Source organism: Crocodylus siamensis, chromosome 1 (genome assembly GCF_052110815.1).
Source record: "Crocodylus siamensis isolate JL-2025a chromosome 1, ASM5211081v1, whole genome shotgun sequence".
NCBI classification, from domain to species: domain Eukaryota; kingdom Metazoa; phylum Chordata; order Crocodylia; family Crocodylidae; genus Crocodylus; species Crocodylus siamensis.
In genome coordinates, this window is record NC_143395.1 from 211,227,848 (window position 1) to 211,250,667 (window position 22,820).

The following is a 22,820-nucleotide window of genomic DNA, read 5'->3' on the forward strand; positions in this document are numbered from 1 at the left end:
GTTTGGACAGCTAACTCAAGTTTTGCTGACACTATCAATGTTTACAAATGGGTCCTGGTACAAAAAAGGTTGAGGATCACTGCCCTAAACTGTTGTGTAACGTCATGTTAAAATTTCAGTTAGAAGAAATTGCGTCTTCATGGAAGTTTTGCTTGATAGAAGGATCTAATGAAGATCCAGTTTGACCCTGAAAATATCCCACCAATGACATCTGTAAATGAAATATTTCAGTCATATTTATTTATTGTATATAGTACAAAGGAAAAGTATGTTGCAGGAATTAGCTAGGGTTCCATCACCTTTCTTATATTCCCAAGTGAATAAAACGTTAAGCTAGAACTAGGCATTGGAAAAGCTTTAAAGACACCCTAAACTTTAAGTTTGGAAACTCAAAGTTAAGTTTTTGTTTTAAAGCAAAGGAACAAGATTTGGGGTCTTTATGGAAAGTCATGGTTAGAGCAACCCAACAACTTTGACTTTTGACTGCAATGGCCTCAGTCTTCCATCTAACCTAACAAAGTGAAAGGGTAGGGCTTTCCATAAATGACATAGGCTCCTCTGCTGAGGGAAAGCCTACCCTCACTCTGGCTTTCTTGTGCCAAGAAGGAACTCTTAATTCAAATATGATGGTATTTCCACCTGAGCACAGGTGGCTTCTCTAGGACCTGCTTGCAGAAGGCAGAGCTAGGACCCAACACCCCTAGGGTTCATGCATACTGCAGCAGCATTGTATCCCAGAGAGGACAGAATTAGGCATCCTCTACCCACCTGAGTCAGCTGTCATTCTTCAGACCAGGAAGTACACCAGTAAGTCTGCTCTCAAGCCCCTAGTCTCTGGGGACAAGACTGAAACAGCTTTACTAGCAAACTTCTGATATTGAAATACATCATCAGACTTGGGTGGCCAGTATATGGGCAGGATGGGCACAGACCTAGGGTCCCTGGGACTAGCCATTTTCAAGTTCTTAGTTAGAAGCTCCAGTCATGAAAGCAGGGTGACTGGTAAATGTCTACTACCTTTTGCCCTAATGTTCCTTCTTTGTTGGGCAGTAGGCGGAGTGCCTTCTTTTGGTCATCCCTTGGGTAGTGCACCCAGAAAGACTGTAGGCCCCCATTAACTAAGTCTGGGCATAAGAAAGGCATAAGAATAGGGAATAAGAAAGGGCATAAGAAAGGCAACAGCAAAGGTGAGGCAATGAGGATTAAAATAGGAGAAAGAGACAAACTGTGATTGGCAGTGGGAGGCAGTAAATGGGACCTGGCAAGAGAACCATTGAGGAAACAACTGAAGTGGTCAGTGAGGGTAGCAGTCAGAGGAATGTCAGAAGAGAAGGGTTGAGATGTGAGATGACAGAGAAGAGGGGAGGTAGAGGATAATGCTGAGGGAGACTAAGAGGTGGGGTAGTATGGCAGGTCAATGAGGCCTGGATTTAGAGAAAGCAATCAGTGTACTCAGTTAAAACTCTAAATTCCTTTGATTTTGTTGCTTCAATAAATTGTAAAGAAAGAATTCTTAAAGAAAGAAAATATCCACTTAATAACACTGAAAAGAAATGGGGTGTAGCACAGCATACAACCTGTGTGTATTCTCCTCCCAAATGAGCTTGTGCACTGCCATCCTGCTGCCATGCTGAAACTGACTGAAATCATACAGTGCTCACTTAGGTCTTGATCCATATATTCGCAAACTCTCTCTGAAACATGCATCACACTTTTAATGGTGAATGTAAAGGCAGGACAGTAGAAACAGAACTTCAGTGGTTCCATCATGTTAATTTTATTTTAAAACTTAGGGTCTGCTTTAACTAACTAGCTTCTTTCTAGTAAAAAAAATGGCAAAAGCTTTTCAGTTAGAATGAAAAAGGTAGTAACTCCAATGCACTGTAACCATTTAGGCAGAACAGCCCTTCTGAATGCTTGCATGTGATGGGGACCATTAATTGTGTTTTCCACCAGAGGCCTGTGGGTTTTCTTCTTCTTTCCCTCTCTTTGGCTCCATCCTTTCTCCCATTTTCTTGCGAGACCTGCTCTTGGGTATGCCTAGTCTTTCTCTTTCTGTTCTCTCCATCATGCCCTCAGGTGGCTGAAACAGAAACATACAGAAAAGTTAGAAACTACTCCTCAAATAACAAGAAAATTCATAATCAGCAAAAAGATATGGAAAAGTGTTCACTAGAGGTGTGCGAAGCAGGCCCTATTCCATTCAGATTCGGCCCAAATCACAGATAGTGATTCAATTTGTTGATTCAGATCACTGTTCCTAATTCGATTTGGCCAAATCCGAACCTGAAGATGCGATGCTGATTTGGAGAATCAGTGATCCAGACACAGACACAGCTTTAAAAAGTTTTTCTACATACCTTGAGGTAGCAGGCACAGCTTGTGAACACTGCAATGCTGGGGTGGATGGAGCGTCTCACAGGAGTGCTGGGGGGCCCACCACGTGCTTGGCAGTGAACCTAGAAGTGGACTGAAAGTACTTAAAGTCCAGTTCTGGGTCTGCCAGGGAGCCCACTGAGGAGCCCCCCATGCTTCTGTGGGACACTCTATGCACCCCAGCATCACACCATTCACAAGCCCCTGCTACCTAGAGGTATGTAGAAAAAAACATTTAAAGCTGTGTCTATGTGTAAATCTCCAAATCTTTCCGAATCTCTCCAAATCAATTTAGAGGGTTCCAGTTTGATTAGGAGAGAATAAAGGGCCCTCTGATTTGATTCGGATTCAGAGATTCGACCACCGAATCAGGCTGAATCTCCGCCGAATCGAATCAGGGACTGAAGCTTCGCACAGCCCTACTGGTCACCTACATCTGCCAAATCAGCTTTAATATGATTGATTCAAACTCAGAGCCTTTAGAAAAGCTATCCCAGATCTCAGGAGGTTGTAAAATACATTCCTCTATATTCTTGGTGTGTTCTGTACCTATTGGATGGGATCATGGCACAGGGGACATGATGGTGGGAGTCTACTACAGACCTCTCACCCAAAGTCAAGAGCTTGACCAGGAGTTCACCAAGGAACAGGCTGAGGCTGCATACTCCAGGTCCATGGTTGTCATGGGAGACTTCAACTACCTAGAAATCTCATGGGAAGAGCGCTTGGCTAAATCCAAGTGGTTGCAAAGCTTCCTCTCATGCATGGATGACCTCTAACTGACACAAGAGGTCTATGGGTCAATGAGAGGTTGGGTGACAGTGACCACGAGCTGATCACTTCACCATCTGCTGTAAAACTAGCAAGTCAGTCAGCAATACAGAAGTCCTTGACTTCAGAAAAGCTGACTTTGACAAGCTCAGAAGGCTTGTCGGTGAGGCCCTAAGGGACCACAACTCCAAGGGGAGGGGAGTTCAGGAAGAGTGGTTGCTCCTCAAGGGAGCAATCCTCAATGCACAAGCTAATGCTATTCCAACTTGGAGGAAAGGCAGCAAAGGGGCACAGCAGCCCTCCTGGCTCTCCAGGGAACTAGCGGAGCTCTTGCAGCTAAAAAGAAAGGCCTACAAAGGATGGAGGATGGGATTCACCTCCAAGAAGGAATATTTTGCACTGTTCCAGTCCTGCAGGGAGCAAACCAGGAAAACCAAGGCTGTGACAGAACTCCAACTAGCTAGAAGTATCAAGGACAATAAAAAGTCATTTTTTAGATACGTGGGGAGCTGGAGGAAAAGCAAGGGCAACCCCTGCTAAACCAGATGGGACAACTGACAACCGATGCTCAGGAAAAAGCCAACCTATTAAATGGGTACTTCGCGTTGGCCTTTCATCAGTCCCACAGGACACCCCTACCCATTACGGGACAGGGAGGCCTGGGTGAGGGGGATTCCCTGCCCTCCATCAATGCTAACCTCGTGAAGGAACACCTTGAGATGCTCGACACATTCAAGTCAGCTGGCCCTGACAATCTACACCCCAGGGTACTCAAGGAGCTGGCAAGCTTCATAGCCCAGCCCCTGGCACAGATCTTTGAGAACTCCTGGCGCTCTGGTATAGTGTCTGAAGATTGGAAGAAGGCCAATGTGGTGCCTATCTTCAAGATAGGGAGGAAAGTGGACCAGGCTAACTACAGGCCCATCAGCCTGACTTCTATCTTGGGGAAGGTCACAGAAATATTTATTAAAGCGGCCATACTTAATGGACTGGCCGATGCCAACATCCGGAGGGATAGCCAGCACAGGTCTGTTGCAGGTAGGTCTTGCTTGACCAATCTCATTTCCTTCTATGACCAGGTGACCTATCACCTGGACAAGGGAGAAGAGATTGATGTCATATATTCTGACTTCAAAAAAGCTTTTGATCTGGTATCCCATGATCACCTCTTGGCAAAACTGGCCAACTGCGGCCTCAGGTCCACCACGATCCACTGGCTGGGGAATTGGCTCCGTGGTCGGACCCAGAGAGTGGTGGTTGATGGAAGTCAATTATCATGGTGCCCTGTGACCAGTGGGGTCCCCCAAGCCTCTGTCCTGGGACCCATATTGTTCAACATCTTCATTAATGATGTGGACATTGGAGTCAGGAGTGGACTGGCCAAGTTCGCCGATGACACCAAACTTTGGGGCAAAGCATCCACGCCAGAAGATAGGCGGGTGATCCAGGCTGACCTGGACAAGCTCAGCAAATGGGCAGACGAGAACCTGATGGTGTTTAACACTGAAAAATGCAAGGTTCTCCACCTTGGGAGGAAAAACCTGCAGCATCCTTATAGGCTCGGCAGTGCGACGTTGGATAGCACTACAGAAGAAAAGAGACTTGGGGGTCATCATTGACCACAAGATGAACATGAGCCTGCAATGCGATGCTGCGGCTAATAAAGCGACCAAAACGCTGGCTTGCATCCATAGATGCTTCTCGAGCAAATCCTGTGACGTCATTCTCCCCTTGTACTCGGCCTTGGTGAGGCCGCAGCTGGAGTACTGCGTCCAGTTTTGGGCTCCACAATTCAAAAAGGATGTGGAGAAGCTTGAGAGAGTCCTGAGGAGAGCCATGCGCATGATCAGAGGTCAGGAAAACAGATCTTACGATGACAGGCTGAGAGCCATGGGACTCTTCAGCCTGGAAAAGTGCAGGCTCAGGGGTGATCTGATGGCCACCTATAAGTTTATCAGGGGTGACCACCAGGATCTGGGGGAACGTTTGTTCACCAGAGCGCCCCAAGGGATGACGAGGTTGAACGGTCACAAACTCCTGCAAGACCGTTTCAGGCTGGACATAAGGAAGAATTTCTTTACTGTCCAAGCCCCCAAAGTCTGGAATAGCCTGCCACCAGAGGTCGTTCAAGCACCTACACTGAATGCTTTCAAGAGAAATTTGGATGCTTATCTTGCTGGGATCCTATGACCCCAGCTGACTTCCTGCCCCTTGGGTAGGCAGCTGGACTCCATGATCTTCCGAGGTCCCTTCCAGCCCTAATGTCTATGAAATCATCTATCTGAAGGCCATGCAGGAAGAGTTCTGCTGTTTCAATCTAGCCCCAGTCTTGCTATTTTCTCATGTGACCGTTCATCATGTGTCTTGATGATGTTCTCTGTTGCTTCTGAAAACCTCATTGAACTCAGAGATTGAAGTTTACTAGATGTCATCTCTGCAACTTTTAAGAAGGAAGAGATGCACAGAAACTAAGATAGAAAGGGGTTCCTTGTTCTCTCTATTGAATTACACTTCCAGCGTGCTTACAATAGTCAAAGATATGGAAATTGTCCTGCCTAAATTTGAAGCTCCAAATCTGAAATTCTCTCTCTCAACATTGTGAAGCCTAATGTCTGACCTGGCAAAGTTCTGAATGCCTTCAGCTCCTACTAACTTGGATGGGAATTGAGAGCATTTGGCACCACTGCTGCCTGAGAAGTGACCTAACATATACTCTGGGTATGTCCCACAGAGATATAAAGAAGGAAAGGAGAATCATGTGGGATATTTACCCAAACTATATCTTATACTGACAGACTACCTAGCTATAGGCACATCTGCTAAGTAATAAACAAACAAAAATGGCTACATGAGGAAGAGCAAATGGGGTCCTCAGAGACAGAAAATTTGAGTTTAACAGTTCATGATGGGAAAAAACAGATTACCAAGTTGTACATGCTGCACTGTCATCACTCTGTGACTCTGTGTAGCCCTTGTGATCAGGGAGTGAAAGGGGTGCGATTGTGTGCCTGGTTCCTAACCAGGTGCACATACCAAAGGAAAGACATGTCTGCTCTCTTTTCTGAACTACCCTGGCGAGGCCCAACATGATCTAGCCCTTACTGTCCCCACTGCCAGCCACTTCTCCTCTATATGTCATTCCTTATTTTTTATTAGGTCACCAAATCAAAGGATATTTGCAAGCATTTAATGAAATAGGAATTATCTCCTCAACTGGTGTAAATTGGCATAACGAAAGTGACTTCAGTGGAGTAATGCCATTTTGTGCCAGATGAGGACCTGAGCCTCAGAGATGGCAGATTGAAAATGTAATCAGTACCATTAAAACAACTTGCATCTCTGAAAGAGATAGGGTAGCCAGGCTCTCCCCTCTTGGGGTTGGATTCAGCAAGGTACCTAGGCAGGTGCCTAAGTAAAAGTATGTAAGTGGTCCCACTGAACTTAATGCTTTGTTGAATCGGATATCTTGGGAAAAGTATGATAACCATCTGTTTTTCTGGCTTTTCTAGGCATGCAGGACTGGCTAGCAGAATATCTGAGCTCTAACCCCATCTCAGATTCAAAACTCTTCATTGATTATGGCAAAATTATCTAACCTCTCTGTCTCAGTTGCCCATACCAGTAAAATCAGGATAATAATATTTACCTTTTACTTACAGGGATTTTGTGAGAATAAATTGATAAAAAGATGTCAGCAACTCAAAATCAAAAGGACAAAAAAACGAGTTAAAGGCATGTCAGATTCTCAGTCTCTGTACAGCTGTTGTGGTTTCACAATCATTTCCTTCAGTAAAGTTTTTCTCTCCCCAGTGTCTTTATGAAAGACCCATACACACAGCTGAAATTTGCTGCTTTCTAATGCAAAGTAAACAAAGTGGAAAAATAAAAATATTTTCCCCTCTTTGTATTCAGTTCTAGTAAGCTTCAGTGTCACTTGCAACAGCAATAAATAAAACCTTCTCTGTATAACTAAAGGTGATAGTATGCCTCTATTATGTGTAAAGGACCCTGAAAATAAAAACAAGTTCTATGTATAATTCCTCCTCCATTTTATAAATGTAGCCTGTGTATTAGGAGAATAAGTGTTAAAATCCTGGTAATCAGAACTAGAATATAGAGGAAAGTAAGAAACTACTGATACTAGATATTTCATCCATGTAAAAAAGGCAATAAATTATAGAAAATGGTTATGCTGTGGGGGTCACCTTATTAGCAATACATTTGACCATTAAACAGGTCAGTAGCAATGGGAAAGATAACATAGTTTACAAGACTACCATTCATTCCATGCATTCCCACAAAGGTCAGAGAGATAATGGTCTAAGCATCTATTCATGATTGCTACCTACCAAAGAAATTGAGCGTTTGCTTTTGAAATGCAGTTGTTTCTTAAAGGATTCTGAAAGTTCCTGGATGGAATTTGTTCTACTGTGTGGTTCTCTTGTCTCAGGGCAGGGGCCTTCTGTGGAAGGCATTCTGCATTCCTTCACATGACAATGGTATTTCATATCTTGGTCTTCTTGTACTTTCTTGCAGCCTCTCAGGTGACTTGAGGATGGGGCTTTTGTTGACTCACGAAGTCTCGTCATGTGGATAGATGAAAGCTTGGCCTGCAATTGAATATGTCATGCTTCAGTGTTACATATAAGCAGAACATACACACCATTCTCTACATTAAACACTACTGCAGGAGAAAGGACCTAGCCTAGCTGCCCGGGAATCATGTTGTCAGCAGGACCTTCCAGGAAACAAAAGCAGAATTTGTCTCTTAGTCCAAGAGGGGGGCAGGGCCACAAAACAGGCAGCCCCCTTAGTCAATCAGCAAGGGGGGGCAGCAGACACCTTGCTGGCTCCCATTCTGTTGGCACCCCCCGCTACACACACACTTCTCCCGCAGAGGGCTGTGCTGCAAGGCTGCAGCAGTCATGAGGACTGCTGGTTCCCACTGGGGAGCCAACATTTTATTTTTAGTAAGTTTCCTCCCCGAATTTTGCAATTTGAGTAGGTCCCTAGCTGTGCTCTAGTGAACACCTGGAGAGCTCAGATTTCCCAAACCCCATAGTCCACACAGACATTAGGAACTTGATTTTCATACATGCTCAGAATCTGCAGCATCCAGGAACTGCTTTTGATATTTTGTGTGATTTGTACCTCTTAGAAATATAGCCTGCATCCGTTGTTTCCCATCAGAAGCCTGATAAAATAATGCCAAAGGGTCACAGGAATCTAGGTGGCCCATTGGGCTACAATGCCTAGCTAATGCCGATCAGGTGATCTGCTGCTGCTTCCAGCTCTTGCAACACTCTGTCTCTTGGAGCCATAATGGAATCTTCTATTATTTGACTTATTACAACAGTGTTTTTGATTGGTGTATTCAAGACTTTCTGTATATAGCATTCTGTTACCTGCAAATGTCTTCAAATCCATTTTTTGCAGTAAAATTCTCCAAATCTTTGTCCTTTTTGCAAATTTTTATTATGGATCTGAGGGTATTTGGTTTTGGTCAGTCTCAGCCCTCATTCCAAATTCATCTTACTTCAGTAAGTACATTATAACTCCCTCTGAGAGAAGCTGTAATGATTTTTTCAAACTATTTTTACTTAGAAATGTAGTTTCAAACAGATCAATATGGCTGTATTTACTGTGAGGTCATATTGTATTATGGTTTAAAAAAGCATCAAAGTAATCAGATTATGCTTGGGGGAAAGTACATATGCCATGGAAAGCTAAACAAAAATTCAGCTTCCATGTAGATTTAATAGTGTCAACATATATTATTTCCTGAAAATCCAAGCTTCCTGTCTTTACAGAAAAGGGTGTATGTATCAATTATTGCCAAAAAAAATAATCTGGAATCTGTTCTTGGGAGATTTCAGCAACAGGAGGACAAGCAAAATCTGAGATTATAGTTTGCCTTTTTTCCTTTGTAATATATGCAAATATTCTACATTTCTTTTTTTTTAATTTACATTCACACTATGCAATTATTAAAAAAACTCTGAAGAAAGAGACAGACTGAGATGCACACACTAGGCCTGGTAATAATACTTTAGTTCAGAGGTAGGCAACCTTTTCTGGTTGTGGGCTAGAATGACCCACCCTGGGTCAGAGGGTGTTAGGACCCAGCTGCTGCCACTCATCTTTGCAGTGGCAGGAGGAGAACACCCAGAACCAGCACACATCCTCATGGCAGCATGGGGAGAGCACCCACAGCCAAAGCTCCTTGCTGCTGACTGCTGCCGAAGCCCCACATCCACAGGCTAGATCCCATAGTTCCACAGCTGGATCTGGCCTGCGGGCTGCAGGCTGCTGACCCCTGTTCTAGTTAGCTAACAGGTCTCCATCCTAAATATGTCTCTGCCTCAGTGTGTAGCATCCTCTTCCTTCGTTCTCCTGAGCATATTTTAATAACCCTTGCAACAGCAGGACTCTGGCTGCTGCTGTCCCCCGCTTCACCTGTTAGGGTGCTATGCCTTGTGGTTATGTGAGATGATTGAATGTTTTAGGGTGTAGTTTTAGTAAAAGCTTAGACAACAATGTGTATGAAATGGTTTGACTAGGGATGACCCTGTCTCAAACAGGGGGTTGGACTAAATGACCTCCAGATGTCCCTTCCAGGGCTACTTTTCTGTGATTCTGTGGTTCAGTGGAATGTAGTACAGCTTATACACTTAGAGCCAACCAATCTCTTATTGTGATTAGGGGTCCTCCTACAATGTGTGTGCACACTAAGATCTTTCTAAGATAGAATGTCAGCTCTGCTCACCAGCGTAATCATTATCCACCCCCATCCCCTGTGACTGTAATCTGTATAGGACATAAGTCTTAACACAACTGCCCATGCATGTATGTTTTATGGCTTTTTACCAGCACAATGCATTATTATTCCTTTATTTAAAATTGACTCTTCAGAGAACTGAGAGTAATAAAATGTAATCCCAACAATGAAGCAGATCCAGGACAGTTGAGAAGCATTGTTCTTGGAGATAGTCCAAACAGCTTTTTGCCTGTTTTTTAGTTGTGGTAATCTATAATTCTGGTGCCAAAGGGACTGCTGGGTCCCAGCATTATAGACTCAGGTTCACTGTTATTTATGCTGTGCTCTGCAGGAAGCTTAGGATAGCCTTAGTGCAGTGCACTCTGACCTCTGCCCTGACGTGTCCACACCAGAGCTTTATGCCACAGCAGAAAACACGTCTGGAAAAAGGGCTTTCAGTCACCTCTGCAGTAGTTAGGGAAACTATTTGTTTCTGCCCACTTTAGGTCCCTTCTGCGTCAGAGCAGTGTGAGGGATCTTTGTGTAACTGAGAATCAGGCTAACCATTTCCGTTTCTACTCCGTTGCAGCAGACTTTGTGCTGACAGCATATCCCAGAATATAAAACAGTATTTTCTTATATGTTACTAATCTTTGTTGTATAAAATGATTGTTGTTTCTACCTTTAGACCTGGGGCTCTGAGACACTGAGCTCCCTTAGCTCCCAATGACAGAACTGCTCTTCAGTGTACCAGCATTATTGTTCATTGTTTGTTAAGGCTATATAAACAGGATACATTTGGAGCACTTAAACCACAGAGTGTTAGACATTCAGAATCCACATAATATATCTCTATTCCTTTATTTCCTTTTAAGAACCAGCCATTCTTTGCCTGAAGGAAGTTTTTTGAGCCTAGAGTCCTTCTGGCGTGACAGGCAAGCATTCGGTCTGACGTAATTGGTTTTGCCTCTTAAATAAAGTACCATTAACTTTAACAGACACTGCTCACTTTTACTCCAGCACCTATGTTGTTTTATTTTCAAACCCACCACAGCAAGTTAGGCAGAAGCCAGAGAAGAGTTACACCTTGCAGACTAGCTTATTCAAAGATGCATAAGCTTTCATAAGCAAATGCTCACCTCTGTTTTAGTATCTTAATATTAGTGTCTTCTTGAAAGTGGACACTCTCCTTGCTTTCCGTGAGACTCCATTTTTATACTCAGAAAATCTGAAGAGTTGAAATTTTACAATTTGCATGTGCCTGCAGCAGAACACATTTATGTCCGGCACTGAAGGAAGGGGCTGATTATCTCTGTGCATATCGGGCGCAAGTACTGAATGTTTGGGCAGAAAGAAATTGTCCTGAACTGGATGGTACTTTATAACAGAGGGCCATGGAATAGACAACTTGTAAAGAAAAGTCACAGTTCCCAACCTCAGAAACTTTAAAAGGATATCAAAATTCACTGGGGGCAGGAAGATTTTGAAAACAGGTGTCTTAGACTTCCAATGGCAGTCATTACATATCCTGTTGGCTCACAAGGATGGGCAAATGTCTGACACAGGTGCCAACATATACAACTTTGACTTTTTGGAAAAGGGTATAGCTACAAATTTTACTCTGGGAACACGGCTCAGCACTCTAAGGATGTACTGAGAACCTGGCTTCTGTTTCCAGCTTTGCAAAGTGACTCACTAAGTCAGGGGTATCAAACTCACTCTGGGCACAGGGCCAGATCTGAACTGTAGGGGTCCTCCCAGTCTGGATCCACAGATTTAATACTTGTAAAGTATTTTAAAATTGTAAAGTGACAAATGGCTATTAGTATTAACCTTCTTATAGCAACTAGCAGAGGAAGTCATGTTGTAAAATTGCCTAGGCACAGATGCCTCATGCCTCTGAAAATTTGAGCTGAGACCTGTTGCAGAGCCATGCAAAAACATGCTTTGCACAACTCAAGTCTTCATAAAACTTATCTGGATCACTTATCAGACTTGAAATGTGGACCAGTCCACCCTAGGAGTATTTTGCCAATATGGTGACACTGATATGCTGGTACTTGCAATGGCCACACAATGTTACAGCACATGCAGCACAGCACAGCAAAACTGTATGGTTGCTGGTCGAACTTACTCCAGCCCTACCAAGCTAAATAATTCATATAGGGACCAAGGTTTTTCCTGTAAAATTGCACCTACACCTCTGGTAGCCCAGCTGTATCAATCAGGAATGAAACTTCTTTCACAGACATAGTGATGACAGCAAAAGACCTGGCCTCAGTCTTTACAAGGACACAATTTGGGCACATTTTGAAATGTAATTTGCCATCAAGGCCAGAGTGGGACCAGAACTACCAAAACTTGTACCTAAGTCTTGATTTTCAAGCCCCCACCAATTTGTACCTGTTGGCTTCAGGATTCTGGTTTCCCCTGTTTTAGAGCAGAGGGACCCAGATTCTGAACTCCAAATCCTGATGCTCAGCTCTGGGATTTGGGCTGAAGAACTCATTGAAGGAGAAGATTCTTAGATAAGACATTATTAGTGTTGGTACTCGCAGCAAGTTCTAGAGGCAAGTCAGCCTCAGAAGCTACAGTTTTCAACCCTGTTAATTGCTGAGAGGTTTCTCAGTCAGAAAATTCTACTAGCAATTTTTTTATTGTGGCAACAAACAAATTTCTCCCTTCTGAGACACTGGTACTGTCTACACTGCAGACCATGGCGTAGTGTAGAGCTAGTTGAACTAGTTATAAATGAGCTAGCCTGGATAACGGAAACAGTCTAGGAGAAATAAACCACTTGCCCTTGTAGTGGTATGTCCGGTGTACATAAATATGTCTGGTTTATATGGAAAGAAGTAATGAAAGACTAAATGATGTACATGTGTGCCAGTGACACAGAAAGACAGGCCTCTTGCAGCAGGTGAAAATAGCCTCTCTGGTTTGACGGTTAAGAGCTGCAGCAAACTAGAATCAGCAGTAAAGGATTATCAAACACTAAATCATGCTCCATCCTGATGGCTGAAGACTGCAAGTGATGGCCCCTGAAGATTGCAGACCACAAAGCCAGAAGATCATGAACTACCAATCCCAGCCTACCAACAGGACAAGAAGGACACCTTCACATCTGACTCAGCAGAATCCATAGGCTCTATGAACAGCTATTACTATAAAAAATGAACACAAAGACAAGGCTTTAGGTCTCTTCCACCTGCAAGAAGGGGTTTTGGGCGCATCCAGCAAGACCTGACTCCAACTCTCTTGATCAGCCTGGCTGGCCACCAGACTGACCTGAGCAACTTTGAAACTTGGTAACACCTTAACCTTTGCAGGACTGTCTAACTTCTGTGTGTGTGTTTCTTTGTATAAATGAATGAATGAATGAGTATGCATGAGAATGAGTGAAGCATATAATCTTATTGTTCTTTATTCTTTTCATGTTGCATGTTTTATGTTTTATGTTCCAACAAATGCGGCGTGCCTTATCCCCTGATAACATTCTGGCTTATTTTTAATTCACATTGTATGCCCTGTGAATACAACACCCTCCTTGCCACCTGCTGCCCCCAATGCCTGCCCTCCTGCAGTGCTTGCCCCCCTGGCACCTGCATCCCCTGGCCATGGCCTTCCCCACTGTCTGCCCCCCTGCCTTTACCCTCTGGTGCCTGCCACTGCAGTGCCTGCTTTCCATGCTACCTGCTCCTTCCTGCCAACTCCTCCCTGTTGCTCAGTGCCTACTGCCCCACAACTTGCCCCCTCCCACTTGGCTGGGGGAGGCACAACTAGCATGTGCTCTGTGCCTCAGGCTATACTGGGGCCAGAGCCTTGATGGAGGGGGAATGGTGGGGAGAGGGCAGAGGGAGCACGTGGGACACAGAAGTGGCAGCAGGGAGGCAGGGGAACAGAGGTGACACAGGGCAGAGGCAGCGGAGGGCAGGAGTGGCATGAGGTGGGTGGAGGGGGCAGTAGCTGTGGCTCCAACTCCAACCCCAGTCAGGACTAGAGTCAGAGTTGCAGCAGCTGCCTGCTCCCCCCCGCCACTTGTTTTGTATTCAGTTCCAAGATGGGGACTTTTCTCTCCGTGTTGTGTGGTAAAATTATCTCATCTTGGATTTGAGTAAATACATTATATTTGTTCAAGATCACTAATATAAAAACCAGGTACTAGTCCCATTTAATTTAATAGCAAAACTCTCATTGACTAGAATGAGGGTCCCTAGAAAATAAATCCTACTCCTTCCTCTCTAGAATCTAAGATAGGCCAGGTAGCAGCCATAGGACACCCGATTCAGGAAAGCATCACTATTCAGTGAAATAAAGGATTTCAGCACCCTCATATCATTAAACCAAGGCTTGAGCACTTTCCTGAGCAGAAGTAAATGTAAGCACAAGTTTTTCTGCATTCCTGTTATAGGACTTGTGTGTGTATGTGTACACACACACGTACACATATATGGTTTAGCAGATATATAATTCTGAGATAGACAAAACTCAGAGGCAACAAACCCAACCAGCTTCCTGTTGTACTAAAATATCTCATGCTAAACCAAGGATTGCATGGAAACACTCTGTTTCCGACATCCCTGAGAACTGAATCATCAGCCTAGGGTCTACGCCCCAATGTGTAAAAGTAACTGAAAATAAATTAACCTGGTTTCAACCTGTCACCTGAACACCACCAAGTGGAATGTTTAGTTAAATCAGATGCGATCCAGCAGCAAATAACCTCAGAGTGCAACATGTGCCAGGAAAAAAGTTCCAGCAGTTTAGCTCAGATAGGGGAAAAAAAGCAGGTAGATACAGATGCAGAAAACTGACAGCAAAAGTAGCTAGATTCCCTTCGCAATGTGGTAATCAGAGTTGTTATAGCTAATATCTTCTGTTTCAGAGATCTACAAAGACCAGAAGAGACCTTTGCAATCCTGGTGCCAAGCAGAACAGGCTTTGCCTGCTTTGACTGATTCAGAAGAGCAGCAAAATGAAGCCCAGATGTTTACATCCATGTAACTGTTACCCATGTCAGCAGCATCTTTGAAGACAATGGGGCAGCTCACATGTGTAAAGTTACCCTGGATGTTCAAGTCTTTGCAGAATCAGGGCTTTCCACTGATAACATGTTTACGTTGTGATAATATAATAGGTGTGTGCCATGTAATTACACTGGCAGCACCATTATGTTCGCAGTTCTGTGGTTTCCCACCTAAGGATTTCCTGGTTTTCTTTTCTTAAATACATAGGAAAGGCTTGCTCCTGAGAGTGGCCAAGCACTTTTCACTTTCAGCATCGCAGATGGGAAGTACTCAGCAGCATGTACCATAGTCATTATCACCACAGTATCCCTTGATGAAGCACTTACCTTCCTCCAGCCTTCCCTGCCTTTCTGTAATTAAGCTCTTACCGGAAGGGAAGCTCTCCTCTCACTAAACACTTGGGACTGGCGTTTCCGAAAGCCTCTGCCCTCTTTCTCATGCTCATCAATTAAGCTGTGGCCCCAGTAACTGCTCATCCATTTTGCAAAGGAAACATCATCATCCTCTTCATATTCCATGTACAGGTACTCCGGACTTGGGGACTCTCCCACTCAGACAGCACTACTGAGCCTAGAGATACAGTCTGTTCTGTCAACAAGAGGGAAAGGTGCTGTCATTTCACACACCACCCAGAAACCACCCCCCACCCCTAGGCACTGTCTATATATACAAACCGATCCTTTGTAATCTATTTTAAACAAGGTTCCTTTTAATCTTTCCATTACAGAGATGCCCAGTGTGACACAGCCTAGGGGATGGCAAAGGAAATGTGTTGCCTAATTCATATTCATTGCCACTGAGTGCACCAACTGTCAATAACGATGGAGAGTTGCCCACTGTAACATGCCTGGAAGGTGCACATTCTATTTGTAGTAGATTTGTAATTTAGACAAGCAAAATGAACATATTGATAATGGTCAGAAATTAGCACAGCTGTCCATTGAGGCTTAACTGACTCTATGGAGGAAAAAGACAAAAACCTATTGGATCTGGTTTTCCTTCTGCTATTAAAAATATGCTGTGCCTGAGAGGGAACAAGACCCTCCTGAGAACCCTTCTTATCTTCCATTAAGATAAGCTGAGTCAGGCAACATTCATCCCCATTAAGTTGTCTTTCACCAATGCCATTTAATCTCCCACAAGCAGGAACAGAGTAGGCCCACCCCTGCTTACATGTGCAATGGGTTGAAGGCCCCAGGACAAATAGAGTCCCAATTTCATCTGTTCTGCTCTGGATAAATGAGGCCCATGCCTATATAGTACAAAGTGTGGTCAGGCATTCTCCATTCTGAATGACATGGACTCAGGACAAGGGCTATGTTTGGCACCTCTGCTCTGCAGTGAGTTTTGTCTTCTTTGGAAGGGTCAGTCTAACACCCCAATGCAAGTCTACTTGGGAACAGAGAAAGCTGCCTCTAAATATTGACTACCATTCATTGGCATACATATTTGTTTTGGTCAAATGTACAACAGGATAAATAAAAGGGTGTGTAGGGCGCCTGCTACTGATAGTAGGAATAATAGTAGCTAGGTGTAGCAGGACACTAGGGTGCCTGCTACTGATAGTAGGAATAGTAGTCCTGAGTAGTTGAAAGAGGGGCTTAGCTGCCACTCACCAGGGCAGCAGGTGCCAGTTGCCATGACAACTGATTGGGTCAGCTGACTGCCAGGGGGCAGGGCCTGGCCTTTATAAGCAGAGCAGGCTGAGGCTAGGGGTCAGTTTTCCCTGCTGGCAGTCTGAGAGAAGGAGGGAGCTCTGGGTGAGCAAGCTGAGCAGAACATTAGAGAAGCCTGGTGGCTGGAGAGCAGCTGCTTGGCAGTACTGGGTGGAGGAGACCCTGATAAGGCAATATGTGAGAGTGTGAGCCAGGTTTTGCCTGGAACTGATGTTGGAACCCCGGAGGGAGGGAGTTTTCTGTGGTGCGTGGAAGTTGTGTTGTAACCCAGGAGAGGGGGATTTTGGTTTTGGGTTATTGTTAAGACTGGATGACTGGGTGAGGCTGTAGGGGTGGAGGAGGCCTCATTAGGAGCTCCCCAGTAAGGTGGGGGTGTTCCTAGTGCCACAGGGGTGCTGTGTTTAGTGGGGTATCCTGACCCCAGCCCAGTGGGGTGATATTGGGATGAGCCCCAGTGGGGTGTAGGTCTGAGAAGGCGGGTCTGGGGACCAGGTAAGGCTAAGGCTGCCTGAACCCCAACCTTGGGAGGCCTGAGTGTGGGTGAGAGGCACAGACCTCAGTGGGGCACTGTCTGTGCAGGAGAAGCCCCGGGAGGGGGCGAGCGCACGGGAGTACGGTGCGCACATTGAGCAGGCCCTGGGAGGGGGTGAACTTAGTGAGAAGCCCGGTTGGGGTGCCCTGGGAGGGGGCACGGATAGTGAGTAAGGTCCAGGAGAGGGTGAACTTAGGAAAGGCCCCAGGGGAGGGTGTGGATATTGGAGCAGGCCCCAGGAGAGGGGGAGTATAGGGCATCAAGTAGAGTCCTGGCATCGTAAGGTGAGCACCGTACCACAGTGGGCAGGAAGGCAGCCTCCCATTAATAATAAGATCAAAGATGTGGTGGGCGAGAGAGGGTGCATTCAAGACCCGAGTTGGCACAGGTAGGTAGGGTGCTAGGGGAGGTCACAGCACCCCTAGGGACCATCCTGCCACAGGGTGTATAGGAAAGTCCTGCAAAAGTGTACATGGGCTAGTAATGGGAGGGTTTGAAGGCAGGTTCTGCCTTCCCAGATGACATCAGGTAACTTCTGGATACTAGGATCCTGAAGCTCTGTCACCTTGCATAGCTCTTTACCTCAGCACAAACTGAGGGCAAAGTGAGATTCAAATACAGCTGCCATTCTGTTTTGGTAGTGTTTTACATTTTCTTTGGGCTGGTGTTAATGTCTAGAAAATGAACAGGGCGACAGAGGACCAGGAAAATTCAAAACATAACCATCAGGGAATATTGACCCCTGGGGTGTACAGAATACTGTGGGTATCTAACACACAGTGGTCATGGCCATGGGTACGAAGCATCCCAGAGTCATTACACATGCTGCCATGCTTTTTTGCCCACAAATGATGGGACTTGGCATCCATTAAAAAATGAAATTGTAAGATCTCATGAACTGGAGGTCTGAGTTTGATAAAAGTTGCCCTAAAGACACTGTACCTTTAGGGTCATTCTTCCCATCCCCTAGACTGACCAACAGTTTCACAGGCAAGGAGAAAAAGGGAGGCTGAGAGGGGGTCTGGTGGCCATCTATAAACTACCCAAGGGAAACGAGCAGGCAATGGGAGAGTCTTTCTTCCCCCCCCCCCCCCAGCACTACTGGAAGTAACAAGGAATAATGGCCATAAGTTGATGGAGAGTAGACTCGGGCTAGATATCAGAAGGCACTACTTCAGTCAGGGCAGCTAGGATCTGGAGCCAACTTCCAAGGGAAGTGGTGCTGGCTTCTACCCTGGGGGTCTTCAAAAGGAGGCTAGAGGGACACCTTGTTGGGGCTGTTTGACCCCAGCATTCTTTCCTGTCCATGGCAGGGGGCAGACTTGATGATCTGCTCAGGTCCCTTCTGACCCTACCAACTGTGAAACTATAGGTGAAAAGAAACGGTGGTTGCTGCAGTGAAATAAGGGGAAAAGACATGGAGGGAAATGCAGGTCCATGAGGGTCCTAACAGATAGGAATGCGGGTCAGAGTTAAGGTGGTTCGGACAACTCTTATTCTGGTATTACTTGACTTTTGAGGGATTCTCTCTGCAACCTTAATGTTCTGATATCTTTGGCATTATGTTTCTTGGAAAGAATGATACAAGAATCATTCAAGAAATTGTAGATCAACTGATAAAATACAGTTGAACTCAGATCATTCATAGTCGTCATTCATTTGGGATGGTCCACATCCCATATAATTTACTGCAAGTTGCTGAATGAAGGACAGGCCACTCAGCTGATTGCTGAAGCTTTTGCTTCAAAGGGTGCTACTTCACTTAGATGGAGCATCACGGATGTCCTACACAGCTGTTTTCTGTGGCTATATATGAAGTTATTTCAGAAAGTAATTGCAATTTGGTTTAAAAAAAAACATTTTGTGTGCAGTGAGTGGGGAAACTATATAGCAGCAGGGAACATTGATGGCAGCACTGTCAAATGCACCTATCACAGCAGCTTTATCACTAGCAACTTCTCCCTTCCCTCCAATAAAGACTGCAGGCAAGCCAGTTTCCTACATCTCTTCCTCCTCTTTCTTCCCCTCAACAACAAAAAAAAAAAAAGCTTCTTACCCTCCACTGAGGTTTCCAGAAAAAAATGACTTTTACAACCAAACCCCATTTTCTTCTGCTTTTGAGTAGTTCAGTCAAACAAGGGGAATCAAGAGCTTCAGCAACAAACTTGTCATTTCAGGCGAGTGCTTCTGAAAAGCCAATGCCAGTCATCTTTCTCAGGGGAGTGAGCCATGCCAAAATATAACTGTAGTGTTAAACTTTCCAGGTGCCTGGAGATAGGAATTGGCTGAAACTAATTAGCTGTTAGGACCTTTTTTATTTTATTTCAAAGTGATTTCCCTGAGCACAGCTAGGTGCTAGATTTTCCAGCCTAATAGAAATTAAGAATTAAATGTCCTTAAAGACAACCTAAGCATTTACTTAGTACTCATAAAGGTTGTACATTTACCACTACAGTGATAAAGGCGTAATCTACCTTGTAGATACTTAGACCAGAATGAGAGGATTATACCACATTGCTTTAAATTCATGCTCTTGGTAATAACAAAAATATTGTCCTGTTGAAAAAAGACCTAAAACTGACTGTAAAGAAGCAGAAAAAAAGCCTTCATTTCTAGAAATGATCATTCTCCTGCAGGGGTAAAAAGCAGATGCCCATGAATTACCTACTAATGGTTTAAGCTCCTCCTAATGAAGAGAGAAAATAGCACTAGGTGACCCAATTTAAAATAAGGATTAGTTCCTACAAAGATTTCTTCCCTGATTGATGGGCCACTCTTCAGGTTGTGGAAGCTTGCAAAAGGAGGGCTCGGGAATAGCTGCCATGAATTTTCATGAGTCCAAAGGCAAATAATAAGAAGACCCAAGTATTCCTTAAAAAAAAAATCCCACATGAAACCCAAAGCAGAATGGCTTGCATGGTGTAGCATGTTTACCTCTATCCCATGGCATGAGCATACAGGCCCAGATACAAGGTGGGGGCAATAAAAGCTATTACCCCACTAAGAAATACTGTCCTCTCACAGAATCGTACAAAAGGAAGGTTGGAAGGGACCCCAGGAGATCACCTAGTCCAACCCAGGTGTGACAACAAATTTCAGAATCAGTCTCTAAGTGCCAGGGGCCTTCTGCATGGCTCTGGACATGTTTGGACTGAGCACTGCTGTTCTGTTCCCACCTCTGGCAAGGGGGCACGGGCACCCTCCTGCTGTGCACCCCCAGGCTGGGGAGCCCCCTCCTGTCCGCCTCCCGGGGTGGAAGGCAGCAGTTCCCACTCTGTGGTATGGGTACCACCAGTGGGATGCAGACAACCTGTCAGTGATACAGGTTAACAGATTTATTATAATTATTTAATATGACAAAAATCTGCGGTGGTACTTAAGGTTGTATCATTTTAAATCACTGGTGCACAACCCAAGACGCCATCTACCCCAGGACCCTTGACTGCCTTGCTGGAACCCACTCAGCCCACTAAGTGGGCGGTACCATGTCCTGTAGGGGGAGAATTCCGTGCCGCCACACCCCTCTACCAGCAGGTGGCAGCGCCCGCCGAGCCCCGATGCAGGGGGGCGGGGCGAGACCCACCGTGTCCTCCGCCGGCCGGAAGTGCTCCCTCTGTCCCCGCTCCCGGCATGCGCCGCGTTTCCGCTGACCCTTCTCTCTCTCTCTCTGCCGGCGGGCGGTGTGAGCGCAGCGCGGGTTATGGCCGCCTCGAAGCCCGTGGAGGCCGCAGCGGTGGCGGCCGGGGGAGGTGGGCCCGGAACGGGCGCGGGCCCGGGCCCGGCGGGGCTACCGCGCTGGCAGCTGGCCCTGGCGCTGGGGGCGCCGCTGGTGCTGGGCGCGGGCGCGCTCTACCTGTGGGGGCGGCGGCGGCGGGCAGCTCGTGGCGGCGGCGGGAAGGGCCCCAGCGAGAGAAAGACGCCGGAGGGCAGGGCCAGCCCGGGGCCCGGCGGCCTCCAGCCCGACGGGCCCGGCCACGACGAGATGGTGAGGGGCGACCGGGTGTCGAGGTCCCTGGTGCTGCCCAGCGGGGCAGAGAGGGGAGGGGCCCGCGTGGGGCAGCGGGACGGCGGGCTCCAAGGAGCTGCTGCTGGAGGTGTTGGAGAAGAGGCGGCCATGGCCAGGGTGAGCCAGGCACTGTGGTCTGCTCTGGGCATTTCCCATGATGTGCGCTTGGCTCCCCTCCGGGCATTGGTGTGAGCTGCAGCTGAGGCCGGGACTGACTGTGGGGCACCGGGGCTTCTGTTGGGACTTGAAGGTTCCTGGCTTGAGGGTCTTGCCTCTGCTCAGTGTCAGGCCAGTTGCCAGGTTCAGAAAAGAATTATACCCTGTGGTCAGATAAGTATGGCCTGGGGGTTGGGGGCTTTGCCTTCTGTATCAGGTCGTGGTCCTTTTCCCTAGGATATCTTGAATCTGTATTTGACAGAGGATGTTGCCTGCTGAGGTCCCCATACTTTACCTGTGACAGGTTAGGGTGTTATGTCTGGTTTGTGTCAGGGTTGACAGCAGCCTTGCTAAGAGGTTAGACAGTGGTTTTGTACAGGGTGGTTTGGATAGGGATGATCCTGCCCTCAGGCACAGGGTTGGACTAGATGACTTCTGGAGGTCCCTTCCAGCCTGATTTCTCTGTGGTTCCACGATCCTGCATATGCATGTATGTGCACTGTATATAGGGGTTTATGTACACTGGGCCATGCAGTCAGATGTGCACACAGGTGTATACATACCAACTGCTAAGGAATGGGGGCTAAAAAGGCCCCATTACCAATGAGCACATCACAGTTATGGTTGTGTTGACCTGTGCTCTTGAAGTGGGACTCAAAGCTCTTATGGGGACTTTGACATCCCTCCTTTAAACAGAGCTCCAAGATATGGCCCACGGGCCTGATCCAACCTACAGGGCTGTGTCATCCAGCCTCTATTGTTGTCTGTGGGTCTCCAAGTGATTCAAAGGCAGCATGCAGGGTACACTGGATGGCTCCATACAATGTCCATGAAGTGGCCGCCACATGCATCACAGTGCCAGAGCGGCTGCATACAGCAGTTGGAGTAAGGTCAGTTTGTGGATCCAGTCCAGCCCATGGACTGGTCCCACACTCCTCATCTGACTTATGGGGCCAGCTAAGTTTGGCACCCCTGGTTTAAAGCCTTAGTTGTTAGGGTAACCAACTTTTATAGATTCTTCTCTCAAAGAAATCGTCAAGCTCTGTAGTTTAAACCCCACAGTCCAGAGTTCTTCAAAAGGTGTCCTGACAAACTGAAATAAGGGGAACACTTTTTGGAACTGCAACCTTTTGTTGAGACAAGGATCGTGCTAGCCACAGACTGGCTGAGTGCTCTTTCTCTGAGGTGCTGTAGGCTTTAGGGGGAGGGTTTCTTCTGTTCTGCTAGTGCAGAGGCATGTGATGAGATAGCAGCATGCAATATGGTAAATGTTTCTTGTTATGGTAAAAAATGTGTTGCTTTAAAATATGGCCACCATGGTCTTCTACGTGGAAGCCTCCAGCCTACTTCAGGTCAGCCACAACCATCTGAAAGGGCATTTTCTTTTAAAAGCTTGTGTTGTGCCATTCTTTGACATTCTCTTCTAGTATGGATTTGTCTGAAGTCAGACCAGGTTTAATCCCAAATATACAAATAAATTGTTAGAATATGATTGGGGTTGGACTGGCTAGTTGGCTCT

The 22,820-nt window shown here is 45.9% G+C and overlaps 2 protein-coding genes across 2 annotated transcripts in view; one reads left to right on the forward strand and one right to left on the reverse strand.

Moving 5' to 3' along the window:
• Nucleotides 1-1,700: 1,700 nt before the first annotated feature.
• Nucleotides 1,701-20,776, reverse strand: LNP1 (leukemia NUP98 fusion partner 1). Its single transcript, XM_090055761.1, has 4 exons — nt 20,723-20,776; nt 15,300-15,519; nt 7,497-7,757; nt 1,701-2,083 (listed from the first exon to the last, which is right to left on the reverse strand). The coding sequence occupies exons 2-4, from the start codon at nt 15,447-15,449 to the stop codon at nt 1,937-1,939; spliced, it is 558 nt and encodes a 185-aa protein (XP_089911887.1). The 5' UTR covers nt 15,450-15,519; nt 20,723-20,776; the 3' UTR covers nt 1,701-1,936.
• The window catches only part of TOMM70 (translocase of outer mitochondrial membrane 70), a 34,905-nt gene continuing 32,854 nt past the window's right edge, over nt 20,770-22,820 (forward strand). Inside the window, exon 1 of the mRNA XM_090055731.1 lies at nt 20,770-21,124. Coding sequence (XP_089911857.1) covers nt 20,840-21,124 — 285 coding nt within the window. The 5' untranslated portion in view covers nt 20,770-20,839. The remainder of the gene's footprint in view (nt 21,125-22,820) is intronic.

Coding starts and splice junctions, on each gene's coding strand:
- LNP1 (XM_090055761.1), bottom strand. CDS start 15,449: ATGGAATATGAAGAGGATGATGATGTTTCCTTTGCAAAATGGATGAGC. Junction 7,758..15,299: donor AGAGGAGAGCTTCCCTTCCG/GTAAGAGCTTAA, acceptor ATTCAATTGCAG/GCCAAGCTTTCATCTATCCA. Junction 2,084..7,496: donor GCAAACGCTCAATTTCTTTG/GTAGGTAGCAAT, acceptor TTTCTGTTTCAG/CCACCTGAGGGCATGATGGA.